This window comes from Populus trichocarpa, chromosome 1, assembly GCF_000002775.5.
Source record: "Populus trichocarpa isolate Nisqually-1 chromosome 1, P.trichocarpa_v4.1, whole genome shotgun sequence".
Lineage (NCBI taxonomy): Eukaryota > Viridiplantae > Streptophyta > Magnoliopsida > Malpighiales > Salicaceae > Populus > Populus trichocarpa.
Window position 1 is genome coordinate 27,138,832 of NC_037285.2, and position 13,553 is coordinate 27,152,384.

The window sequence follows — 13,553 nt, forward strand, 5'->3', positions numbered from 1 at the left end:
GGGTGCGATGCAAACAAGCTCTTTTAAGCCACCACCCATTTTTGCAGGGACTGAAAAGTTAAAGCTGCTGGAACTTAAACAAGAGCAAGCAGGAAATAATAATAATAATAATAATATAGTAAAAGTAACTTTAAAACTTGTTGGATTCAGTGAAATGGTGACGTTAAGACTGTCAGAACTCACTGCACTGCCGTTTTAGCTTGGAAAACAGTGCACGTTCTGGGCTGGTTTTGCTGACTAATCTCCTTCACTGCAATCTTTCTTAAGATTTACTTGTCAAAAACAGCAATTCAATATTGCAGTCCAACTGCTGGTGTGCCATTAATGGAGTCTATTAATTAGAGGTCCAAAACGCCCTCGTTTAATTTCGGGTCCAGGTCTGTCTATCCCATCAGCTTCTCTTCCAATGCCGCCGACTCCCTTTTTCTGATCTTGCTTGATGAGCACGGGTACCGATTGTATAGGGTTATGCTAGTAATCCCATCCTCCTTGTCAAGAAAAGGCGAGCCTGAGGTTAATTGGCTAGCTAACGAGGAACCGTTTGCTACTGTTACACTTTTTTATCCATTTACGTTGAAAACATCATTTAGTAATTTCTGGTTTTTTATATTGGATTTTATATATAATTTTATTTTAAATCTTAGTTTTATACAGGTTAAAATAATTTATTTATTTATTCTATAGTAATTTTAACTAAATATATGTTTTTAATCACGGCACAAAAGCAAAAACTGCTAAAGACACACTGAATCACTGTTGACTTAATAATCTTAATGCCTACCTCATCTCAAAAATATGTCTTGGTGTATGTAACTGTGGTTATAATTTTTTTAAAAATAATTTTTATTTTAAAATATATTAAAATAATATTTTTTTTATTTTTAAAAATTATTTTTAACATTAATTTAGCTTCAGTTACTCCGCTTAGCTTTCTTCTTCAAGTGCATATTTGTGCAAGTCTTCTGAATTGGTGAAGAAATAAGGGCCATGGCCAATTTTTCACTCGAGAAAAAAATACTGTACTGGTAATGAAAGTAAGCTAAGAGAGTGGTTTTACCGAGACAAAGCCATAATAAGCAAGCACTGTTCTTTTTTCCTCCCTGCAAAACCTCCGATGAAATTGAAGCATCCTTTTTTCTGCCGTCGAAATCACTGGCTGTTTTTTTACACGTTCATAATGCAACACTGAATGAGGTATATTCCTCGGAATTCATCCATTCAAATCCAATTTCATAGAAAATAAGTCCTCTGCTTATGTTGCTATTCCCAGCAATGATTGATGGTATGCCTTGAATAGAGAAAATTACCCGACTCTAGTTTATCTATTTTTTCTATTTCTATTTATTATTTTTAAAAATTATGGTTTATATCTAGGATCAAAGCAAATTTTAAAGTTGTGTAACACTCTACAACATTGAAAAAGAAATTTAACAAAATAATTTGAAGTTTTGATTAATAATGAAAGCAACTTCATCACTTATTATCCAAAGTTTTGATTAACAATCAAACTTTATCATAAACAAAATCAAACCCACTTCTCCTAGCAAGGTCCAGTTTAAGAAAGTTTGGTTCTTTTTTCCCCTCATTTTCATATTCTAACAAGATCAAAGAATTTTCATCACTGATAATGGTAAACAAAAGAAAGAAAAGGGTTTCGGTGTGAGAGCTGTCCATGGGGTTTCAGTTTGGTGCCTCGCCCTCGCCTGATGGTGATGAATGCTAGCTAATTCGAAATAATAGCTCCAACAAATGTCTGCCAAATTTGAGTCGTCAAGAACGAGATTTTGATGACACAATCGCATTATATTAAACGATTGGAAGACCTTAATAGTGAGGATCCATCACAGATTTTGTATCATCAAGTCTTTGATCCTTTGGCACAGTGCATTTTGAAATATACAGAAAAGAAATTGAAAGACAAACTCACTTTCAATCACCATCACCCTTGAAATTGACAAGCACCACCGAAACCTGAAAATGAGAGATCACTTACCCCTAGCCACTAATCCCATCAATAAATCCTGGATAAGACTACTTTTTTTTTTTTTTATGGGTGTCTAAGGTAATTTCTGTCATCCCGACTCATTTCTCGAGACCCTAAAGTTACCTCCAGTACCTGAGGTTTATGACAGGTGATCATGGAAAAGACTACCCTTAATTAGAAACAAGGTGCAGCTGTGATTACCATTTCTTCTTAATCATTTCAAAGCATCTCTCATCTTTCCACACAAATTGAAGATTTTGTGATTTGGACACCATGCTTGACTACTATTTCGGAGGCTATTTATTAACCAAATTGGAGACAGCGAAGCCTGCAAATTGCATTCGAGGAGGGCTGCGTGACATTGACATCTAACCCCAAATCAGTGCGAAAAGCAAAGCAATATCAGAAATCTATCAGCATCTTAGTTATCAACCATAAATATTCCCCGCGGTGGTCCTCGGTACAAGATCTACTCGCCTGGCAAAACATACGCAAGAACACGATGCTCAAAAGAGATCAATAACCTAACAAAACGGGCCATCACACCACCATGGAAAATTAGTGCACTAAATGGATCCATGTGCTGCTGAACCCTCCAGTTTTACGCCCAGGTTAAACAACCAGCTAGGAAGAAGAAAGGGTAAATAATTTAAACGTTAACGAGGTTATAAGAGTGAAAGGGAAAGGAATGATTTTACGCGCCCCATGTGAGAGTGTGGCCCTAACCTATTCATGCCCACCTAAAAGAAACCACAAAATGAGACAAAAGGGAAGGGAATCCTTTGTTTATTTTGTGGTTTCTTTTATTCACATGAAAGAACAATCTTTTATTTACCCTCGACTATATTTTTTCCCCCATAAATATAGCTCTACCTGTTCTGTAATCTAATGGGGGGCACAGGACACTATGACAGTAAAAGCACAGCCCTTGCACTCCACTTGAGCCATTGCATTTCTTTACCTTTTTAGGTCTGGTCTGTGCCTTGGGTGTCTAGTGGTTGTACTTCTGCTGCAACAGATCTTCTTAACTTACTGGGGTCTATTTCTGTACACAGTGACGTAAGTAGTATTTTTCTTCCATACAGTCTTAATTTCTATTTCTTTTCACCTCATACTAAAAGGAGGGTAAAACAAAATAAAGAAAAGCACTTGAATTACAAATAAGGGATTCACTACTGGACTTTTGTTTGTTCTGCAATGCAATTGTTGAGTGGTCCCCCAGCACGTACATACCCGCAGAGAGGGAGACCCCACTCCCTTGCAGTTCATCTGCTCTTTTATGTATGCTTTTATGTATTCGCTGTAAGTAGTGTGTTTTAATGACGATGGTGATCTTTGCTGAGATCTGGTCAACAGATCCTTTTCTTTGTCGTGGCTATAGTTTTTTGGCTATAGAGGATTTCTTTTACTTCTGAATGTGCTTCCAATATATCTGCAAAGGATTAAAAAAAAAAGGGTCCATATATTATAACGGAATCCAATTAGACAGAAAGCTGTGAAATTGAATGGACTGTACATGCCTATAATTTTCACTACACAAATTTTGCTGATCTCTCACCCTAAAAAATTGTCAAATCTCTCCACTGCTGGCCACGCTCACTTTTGCCCCCTATATGCCAACGGTTCCAGGCCCGGAAGACAACCTGAAAAGAGCAGGTAATGATTAACCATCTTCCTTTGATAGAGGTCATCAAAGTGAGTGTGTTTTTATGTATATACCTGGGCTTTTGGAGAGAACATGATTTAAGAGAGGTCATGTTGAGAGAAGATGATGTAGTGCTTGTGGTATTTTCATCAGCCTCCACGGAAGCTGCGGAGAAGACAGTGAGGGGGTCACCAGCTGATTTCTTAGGAGAAGCAAAGAGATTGTCTGGGAGAATATGCTCCAAACTGCTCACATGATGCAACATAGAGTTATGGAACATAAAGGAGAGGGAAAAGTAATGGTGAATAGAATGAAAAGGAGATACTTCAACGAAAAACAGAAAAATAAAGTAGAACATTAAAAAAATTAACCAGAATCTAAGCGTAAATGTGCTTTCTTACTTTTCATGGAGATAGCTTTCTTCATTGTTGGACTTCTCCTCTTTATCTCTATGATTGCTATTGCCATCATTGTGATCGCAAGCTGGACTCCCTTCCTTGTCAACATCTGAAACAGCATTTTGAGCAACTGCGGCATCAGGGTTGCCACCATTACCTGCAGCAAGACAGTAGATATTACCTTCATTGCCATCCAAAATCATGAGCGTAAATGTACAAGTTGATAACGATTGAGGATCGATTAACAAACCTCGAGGAACATCTTGATCAATGTCATCAACAGGAAAAAAGGGAGTTTGATTGTTGGGACTGTGCAGGATAGTTGGTGTAGGCGGAGACCCAGTTAACAAACCATGAAGGGATCGATGTTGATGTTGATGTTGATGATTGTTATTTTTCAAGTCTAGAAGTTGCAGATTCAATAGCCTTCTCCCTTGGGATTCAATAGCTTGCTGGAAATCAGCCTCTTCCTTTAATTTCCTGCTCAGCATCTCTTGAGTATTGTATAACATTCTAGCTCCTATAAGACCAAAAACAATCCTTCACTAAAAACCATTACAATTTTAGATTATAAAATGAACATTATGGCTTTTTTAGTTACCAATATGGAGATCAAATGCCTCTCTAGAATTGATCCTGGATGGGCTCGGACAAGCTGAATACTCTTCCCTCTGAATCTGTTGCTGTTGATGATGCTTCCTGAAATGGTTAAATTAGGAACATAACTATCATTGAGCGATACAAAGAAACTAATAAACGCAAATATTCTCAAGATGAATGGTATAAGACTATACTTGTCTGGGACTTTTCCCTTCTCCTTGTAAGGCTTAACAAGCACACGGGAATCACATACAAAATGCGGGTTCCCTTTTGCCAAAATAAGCCTCACTGTCTCTGCAAACACAAAAGTAACAAATCCAAACATTCTCTTCTGCTGGTATGGGATCCTCACATCTTGCACAGGCCCGTAAATGCTTCAAAACCACACCAGCAAAGAAACTATTTTCAGCAAATTGTTCAAAATCCAAATTTTATTTATGGAAAAACAAGAAAAAAAACTGACCTAAAATAATTTGAAACGTCTTCTTCTCTGAACGTACTATCAGCTGGGAATGTCAAATAGATCTGTCTTGAACTTGGGCTCGTTGCCCCTCCCAGTCCAATTTGCGAAAAATCATTCCTTCCAGGCCGGATTCTTCCAGACTTGTGAAGCTCATCCCCCATCATCAATGCAGCTACCGCAGCTGATCTAAAACAGCAAATTGAAGCTACCACAATTAAAAAACCAACTACCAAAAATCCCCCCACCCCTTTTCGAAAAAAACAATTCGGGGAGTATAGTAGCATGGCAAGTAAGAACTAAAAAAGGTTTTCAAGCCTCGACTCCATGTGCAATGCATGTACCTTTGGCTGTCATTTTGTTGCTGATGAAGGAAGTCCAAGCTTTTATTGTGAGATAAAAAATTAGCTCCAGCCATGAACTGGGAGGCTGCTGCTAGATTCTTTTGCTGGGCAGCAGCCTTTGACCTGAGTATTTGTAGACACTGTTCAAACTCGTAGAGTTCACCTGGTGAACCAACAATGGCAGCAGTATCAGCCGAATCTCCATGAACAAACCTGCAACCTGAACCATTTTTGCAAAACCCTCTCGAAAAATATAAGCAAGGCTTCCAACCAAACCTGGAGTTTGAATCTTCCGAACCAACACACGTGTCTGGTACTGAAAAACTTCGCTTGTGCGAGCCGTTATCACCATATTCAGTTGGACTCGTGGCTAACTCTGCCCTTTGATCAAATAAACCATCTGTCTTTGAATCATTGAGAAAGGAAAAGCAATCCTGGAGTTCATATTCATCAACGAGATCACTGGCACTACTATTGTTATTGCTGTAAGGAAACGCATTAGATAACGAGACGGTGGGCTGAAAAGGTGTTGAACTAGCATTAATACTACTGGCTCCATTAACAACGCTGGCATAAGAGAGTGGAGAGGTGGAGTTGGGAGTCGAAAAATGCCAAGAGTTTGTAGAGGGAGAAGAGGGGTTTGTGATGTCAAAGCCATTGTTGTTTGTGATTCTTGAAGAGGGGATGGACAAGGGACTGGGTCTAGAGGAAGGAATAAAAGGTGAAGAAGAGGTTTTGTTTGAGAGAAATCCCAGTTGGGTTTTGGCATAGAGAATGAGATTGTGCAGAAGAGTCTCTGGTCCAAAGGCAAAACGTATCATCTCTTTCTCTCCATAGTCTTGCAAGAGAAGATAACCCATGATTTTTGAGGCATTTTCAGGTTCCAAGTTTTGGATCCTTGAAAACACCATGTTAGCAGCTTCATAAGAATCCATGGTGATGGAAAACCCAAAATAATAACATACCACAAAAACTTCACCTTTCTATAGCAGGAAAGTAGATAGATAGGCTGAAGTGCTCGGGAAAGAGAGGGGGGAGGGGGGCAGGAAAATATTTAAAAATAATCCATTTTATTAGAAATTATTTTCCATGACGTTAGATATTAAAAAAATAATTTAAATTTTAAGAGTTAATTTTCAAACAATCCACTTTTTAAAAGAAAGAATATTTTTCTGTGAACAAACGAGGGCAGCCGCATCATGTGGTGGTGCAAACGTGCAACAGCCCGGGGAGAGTGAACTCACCTGCACTCACTTTTCTCTCTGCCTCACTCTTTTCTTTTGGTTTTGGTTTTTGGGTTTCTCCCTAGCTCTCTGCTTTCTCGCCCTTTAATTTTCTAGGGTTTGTCTTTTACAGAATGGAGCAAGAAGACAAGGCTAGGTGGGACTCCGGGAGGGAAGATTCAGATCAACCTCAAAAACAAGAAAGGATAGAGGTAACGCCACTGGCCTCTTCGGTAAACACGCCTAAACATTTCCCAAGAAGGAATTAAATCTACACGTATTGCCATAATTTAAATTTGAAATTTGGATTTAGATTTTTTATTCAAAGAACGAAGACTGGGTGAGGGAGAGCGACGGGTCTAAAATATCATGGAGAGTTTTCATGGGCTTCTTGGAGAAACAGCATTTATAATAATGGATATTGTGCTAATTATTTTAGGAATAATTTTTTTATTTATGCTCGTGACTAAAAACAAAACTCTTCGAGAGATTTATATGATAACAAGTTTCTACGATGTTGACCTTGAGATTTGAACCAGGATAAATATTGATTTTAAGACTTAAACTCGGTAAATCAACGGATAAAATTTATCTCCTTGACCATCAAGCTATCCTCATAATGTAAGCATGCACAAAGAAATTCATCTAGATACACTACACTAGTTTGCACGTCGATAATTCAACTACGATCTAATTAAAAATTATAACTTTGATGTTTGATGAGCAGAATTTAGTAGCTAATTGTTTAAGAGATTGCGTCTGTGTTTACCAGCCTGTTAGTTTCTCAAAACATAGTTTATTTTTTATATATATATATATATATACATGAAGAATCCACATATATTTACAACAAAACACAGATTTATGAAAAGCAGTTAAGAACTGCTTTCTGCAAACTTGTGAATGTTATTTAGTGGAGAGTGAAACTCTCCACGGCATGGCGTTCACAGTGGAGTTCAACTCCACTATTCATGTGAACAATAGAGTGTGACTTTACTATTCACGTGAATAGTGGTGCATGATTTTGGCCGGACTGGGTCTGATTCAAGCTAAATGTATTGAACCAGTTTCGATTCAGTAAAAAAAATTAAATTTTATTTTTTATTTTTAATTGTGTTTTATTGATGATGTAGCATTTGCAGAATTTGATCGCAATCCCAATTTTGTTCCTGATTATATTTTACCTAATGTTGTTGCGCGCTCAATAAAACTGTAGTCCTTGTTAGATGTATTTCATACGTGATGGAATTGTATATAGTTTAATTGAATAATAAAAAATATTATATATATATATAACCTCAATTTGAAAAGCAATTTTTTAACCAAATACATCAAACTATTTTTTGTTCAACCTTAAATTCAACCACGGTTTTAACCAAACATATAGAAATATCAAATCAACCTCAACTAAAAATACTTTTTATAAAACAACTTTTTTGAAACTACAATCACAAAAACTACCACAATATCAAACACACATTCGAGGATAACAATGTTGTAAAAAACCACCGATGCGAGGTATTTTTATAGTCAATATTTGAAGGATATTGATAGATTATATTTTAATTTCTAACAACAACCGGTGTTCCTACACACTTTAAAAAAAAAACAAGAAGAAGAAGAAGAAATGATAAAGACGTCATGAATATCAGACCCGTATCTCAAAAAAATAGCATTTTGTTTATCTTATTATTTATGGAGAATATTCATAAAATAGGAAATATTTTTTTTTTTGCAATGCCAACTTTTGATATTCATCACCACCACTAGGGGTGATCATTTTCAGGTCGGTTTAGTTTTTAGCTACAAAAATAACTAAACTGATTTTTTATATAAAAAAAATCGAAACCGAACCGAAACCGGTTCAAACAATCAAAAACATGTATTGTGTTTTGGGTTGTTTTTAGGCTTTATGATAGGCTTGTAATTAATGTTAATATTGTCTAATTTTATTATAAAATTCTAGAATATATTTAATTTTTTTGACGCAGAATATTCATTTATATTACATTATTAGTGCCAATATTATGTTTCATATGCTGCAGGCCTTCCTACTATTTTTTTTTGGAGTAAAACTCCAGCATCAAAATTTAAATAACACACACCAAGTTAAAATTTAAATTACAAAACATTGTCTGGGCTTAAAAAAAGAAAACCAATAACCTTATCATAAAATACTTCATGCAAAAAATATAAATTTTTATTATACAACACATCATCCCAATTGAAAAACATATGCAGAACTTTGTGAATCATTATACCAACATCAACTTAATTACATATTGATAATTGAGAAAAGTATCATGTGAGGCCAACTTAATTTATAATGTAGCAGTCTAGAAGTTAAATGCACAAACGTATGATGTAAAACAAATCAAAATAAATAAAAAAATTGATGTTTATTAAGAAAAAGAAATTCATACAAAATCAGAATGTAAATGAATAGACATTCAATTGTTATAGTAATTTTATAAATATTTTTTTTACCGTTCAGTTTTTTTAATTTTTTTGATTTAATCAATTTTTTAATTTTTTTACAAATCCACTATTACCACCACAGCCACTTCATGACCGCCATCAACCCCGCAATCACTAGCCGCCGCCAGCTAATGTTTTATTAGAGGTATAATTATCATTTTATCGATTTCTTATTATAAATATCCAACACAACCATCTTGTTAAAGTCATTTCATAAATATCTTCACTTTTATCTTTACTTTAACTTTATTACTGTTACAACAACATTTACTGTACATTAATATATTAAATACCGCAACTGCAATCATAACTACTCCTGTTAATGTGTTTGGCTTTGAGTTTTAACATGACTGTTGTTAAAATTTAAATTTTTTTGTTTCATTTTTTTTTTATTAATATACTAATATTAAAAATAATTCTTTAAAAAATAAAAATATATTATTTCTATACATCTCTAAACAAAAAATACATTAAAAAATACCCGCTAATAAACTCTCAAAACCAATTTCAAGTAGGAATTACCATCAAAATAAACTACCAAAAAATTACCTTAAAAAATACCCGATAATAAACTATCAAAATAATTACCATAATCACGATTACTGGTATAATGTGTTTGGCTTTGAGTTTTAACATGACTATTGTTAATTTTTTTTTTATTATTAATATACTAATATTAAAAATAATTCTTTAAAAATAAAAATATATTATTTCTATATATTTTTAAATAAAAAATACCTTAAAAAATATTCGCTAATAAACTCTCAAAACCCCTCCTAGTCATCAAAATAATTACCATAATCACGATAACTTTTATTTCAAGTAGGGAATTTTCTTATTTCGTTATGACTATTAAAAAACCATGAGTGAAAAATGAGATAGTTGTGAGAAAAGAACCAGAAAATAAAAAAAAAATACTTGAAAAAACCGAATTCTGAAAAAAAACCGATTAAAATTTTAAAAAAATCGATCGGTTCGGTTTCGGTTTTGTAAACCTAAAATCAAAAAAACCGAACTGAACTCAAACCGAAAAACAACTAGAAAAAAAACAACCGGAAAAACAGAGCCAAACCGGAAAAAACCAAGCCAAACCAGTTTGAACATGTTTTTGTCCTAAAAAACCGAACCGAACTGAAACCGGTTGATTTGAACCAGTTTCAATTCGGTTTTGATTTTTTTTTTAAATTCAATTTAATTATATTTTTTTTATAAAAACTAAACCAAACCAAAAAAAATAATTACCTCTGATTGCATTATTGGTGTGTAAAAAGGTCATCTAAGATTCCGCATTTTGCACGGTTTACTTTTTTTCAAAAGGTCACGTGCATTATTATGAAATTTCATTTTATTGATTTTATGTTGAATAAACAATTAGTTTTGTCTGGTCTCCGTGTTCGCTAAGACACGCGCCTGAAACAGAGCATGTGACTACTAGTCTCCCATGGCGTTTCGAAAGAGTGCACGTTCACTTGTTTTCTCTCTGACATAACTCCCCCCCGCACTCTCCCGTAACGCGCGATGAAGAATTTGTAGTCACTTCTATGCATTACTCCCATAGATGCTTCCATATCTCAACCACTGGCCGTACAATTCACATGTTTTGTATTACGTCATTAATCTTCCAGTTTGGTATTCCATTCCGTTCCAAACATGACTAGACCAAATTTTATTTCTTTTAAAAAATAATAATATATATTTTTAATATTTTTAGATTATTTTGACATGGTGATATTAATAATTATTTTAAAAAATAAATAAAATTCATTATTAGACCAGATTTTAATTTTTTAAAAAAATAATAACAATTCTTGATTTTGTATGAATAAATGGTTAATTTCCTATGAATTAGATATTGCTTATTAGTTTTACATATATTTTAAAATGCTTGAATTTTTTTATTATATATTTTTTATTTATTTTAATTATGTTATATTACCATCCAATTTTCGTCAAAATCATGTACAATATATGATTGACTAATTTACTGTAAGTAATCCCCACAGAGTCGGCTTAAGCTCATGAACAATTAGGCAACGGTCCAAAACCTTTATTTAATAATTTTTTTAATAATAAATAAAGTATATTTATTGATTATATTTTATAAAATTAAAATTGCTTTTGCTTGACAAAAAAATCACAAAATTATCCAAAACTCTATTTTTCAACAAGCATATGTATATATATAATTTTAAATATTTTAAAATTTCTTATTTATAATTTTATCCCATGCCCCGCTCACCTTAAATATGCTTGGAATATCCAACAAGGAAAATAAAAACTAATTAAAATTATACATGCAGATGATTAGATTTCACAGTTACTGCATTGAACTTGGAGAGGGTGAAATTAGTGGATCGGTTGTGGAACCCACTAACTTGACACGTGTATTTTGATTGTATTCTTATTTTTTATATCAAATATTGTTGATAATAAACTAGAAGTTTTATCCGTTAGGGTGTTTTCCATAAAAAAAAATAAAAATTGAATAACAAATGTAATGAATTGAGAAATTATTAAAATAGATGTGGAATTGAAAAACTATGATGAAGGATAAGGTCCAAATAAAATCAGGAGAAAGTGAATTTTAGTGAAAGAAAATGAGATTTTTTTTTGTAAAATTAACATAATAAATGTAAAAATTTAGCGGGACAGTACAATTTCAAAAAGATTTTATGAAATAACACAGTATGATCATGTTGCCCTTTAGAATAGCAATATTTAGTAAATGTCGCACTTTTGAAACACAATAAAGTTAAAATCCAATTTTCTACTTAAATATTTCAATCTTCAAAGTATTTTTTATAAGGTTAGAATCTAATATTCTGCCTCAACCAGTCGATTGGCTGGATCTAATTATATTAACCAGTGACCATTTCACGTAAAAACTATAATTTTATGAAGTTTTTATTTCAAATATGTTTTACAAGTCAAAATTGTCTTTGTCCAATCTGTAAACTAAAAAACAAACTCCAATTAAAATATAAAAAAGTTATTATTCCGACAATAAAAAATGATCTTGAGTGAGCAGTCAAATATGAGTCTTTCATGACTAAATAAGGATTTACTCTAAATAGATTGCATGGATGGTATATCAAATGTATTTATGAACCACCATGATAAGTCTAAGCTAAAAAAAAGATCAGATTGCGTTAGACTATAATAACAACTTAAAAAAGACCATAATTTTGTATATGACCATTGGATTGTGCTTAAATTTTTATAAGACTTTTTGGAGACCGTATTCTCCGTAATAACCATTGCATCGTTGCGTGAATTGTCAAATATTTAGATATAAAAAATCTTACTGATCATTGTGAATCAGTTGACCGGTTGAGTTATATAATTATAGCTTCACCTTATCACATTTTAAAAGTATGATTTTTACGGAAAATCACTATTTTAGAACGTGTCATATTCAACTATGTTATTTTTGATAAAATGGTTTGCTTCAATGTTAAATCGTTATTTTTTTAAAAAATCCGAGTGCTAATTGTCGGATTTTTAGAGTGCTAATTGTCGGATTTTTTAAGAAAATGAATAAAAGAAAAAAGAAAAAAGAAAAACTGATATCGAAAAGATGGGTAGTGCATGTTACAAAAGGCCCGATTCTCAAGAAATAAATAGATTAACCACAGCAAAAACTATGTGGAAGAGGAAGACAAAAACGAATCAGGGGGCATGACACGAGCAAAAAAATATTAGACTTTCTTAAACACAAAATTCCTCGTGGGGGGACCCCGCCAGCACGTGCCATCCAGTCAACGTCTTTTTTGCACTGGGCTCGGGGTCTCCTGCCTTTGTCCTTGGGGGCATTATTGCCACTGGCCCACTTGCTATATATATATATATATATGTATGTATGTATGTATGTATGTATGTATGTATGTATGTATGCATGCATGCATGTATGTATGTACATATATAGGGAGAAATTGGTGATTTCACAACAATTGAATCTGGGCTGTCTTTGTGAAGTGGGTCCATAACTACATCCAAGTAGGATTTGAAAGCGGCCCCACATATGGGATGGGTGGATTTAAATTGAAATCTTGAAAGGATGAAAAAATGGCCCAGCCCATGGGATAGGTGGGTTCAAATTGGATACTTCCCTTTTCTGTTTGTGGAGGCAAAAAAAAAAAAAAAAAAAAAAAAAAAAAAAAAAAAAAAAGCTCTTTGCTTTCCAATATCATGGAAAACAATTTAAAACGAGCATATATCTAAAATCCGAAAACAGAAGTAGAGCACAACCTGCACGCATTCTTATAATTCTAAGATTATATGTATTGATTGCTATTTATAACTTCATATATCACCAATTTGAAGATTTCAAGAGAATACAATGTTTTATTAAACACACACACAAGCAACTACAGTACTAAATAGCAATCAATACAGGATTACATGTATTGATTGTTATTTAG

At 33.4% G+C, this 13,553-nt stretch overlaps 1 protein-coding gene across 3 annotated transcripts; it reads right to left on the bottom strand.

Moving 5' to 3' along the window:
* Positions 1 to 3,005: 3,005 nt before the first annotated feature.
* On the bottom strand, positions 3,006 to 7,020 carry LOC7478510 (zinc finger CCCH domain-containing protein 53). Of its 3 annotated transcripts, XM_024592084.2 has the most exons (10): positions 5,708 to 5,925; positions 5,432 to 5,594; positions 5,091 to 5,276; positions 4,822 to 5,001; positions 4,629 to 4,726; positions 4,278 to 4,547; positions 4,031 to 4,184; positions 3,704 to 3,874; positions 3,543 to 3,627; positions 3,006 to 3,416 (listed from the first exon to the last, which is right to left on the bottom strand). In XM_024592084.2, the coding sequence occupies exons 1-9, from the start codon at positions 5,781 to 5,783 to the stop codon at positions 3,594 to 3,596; spliced, it is 1,332 nt and encodes a 443-aa protein (XP_024447852.2). In that variant the 5' UTR covers positions 5,784 to 5,925; the 3' UTR covers positions 3,006 to 3,416; positions 3,543 to 3,593. The 3 variants fall into 3 exon arrangements, with proteins under 3 accessions (XP_024447852.2, XP_024447848.2, XP_024447841.2); XM_024592080.2 differs by having other exon boundaries at positions 3,505 to 3,627; positions 5,432 to 7,020; XM_024592073.2 differs by having other exon boundaries at positions 5,432 to 7,019.
* Positions 7,021 to 13,553: the final 6,533 nt, after the last annotated feature.

Bases quoted from the DNA above. Each gene is read 5' to 3' on its own strand.
- LOC7478510 (XM_024592080.2), bottom strand. From the start codon at position 6,366: ATGGATTCTTATGAAGCTGCTAACATGGTGTTTTCAAGGATCCAAAAC. The intron at 4,548-4,628 runs GTAACTAAAAAA...TTGGTCTTATAG, and splicing joins GGCATTTGATCTCCATATTG to GAGCTAGAATGTTATACAAT. The intron at 4,185-4,277 runs GTTTGTTAATCG...GTCTTGCTGCAG, and splicing joins TGATCAAGATGTTCCTCGAG to GTAATGGTGGCAACCCTGAT.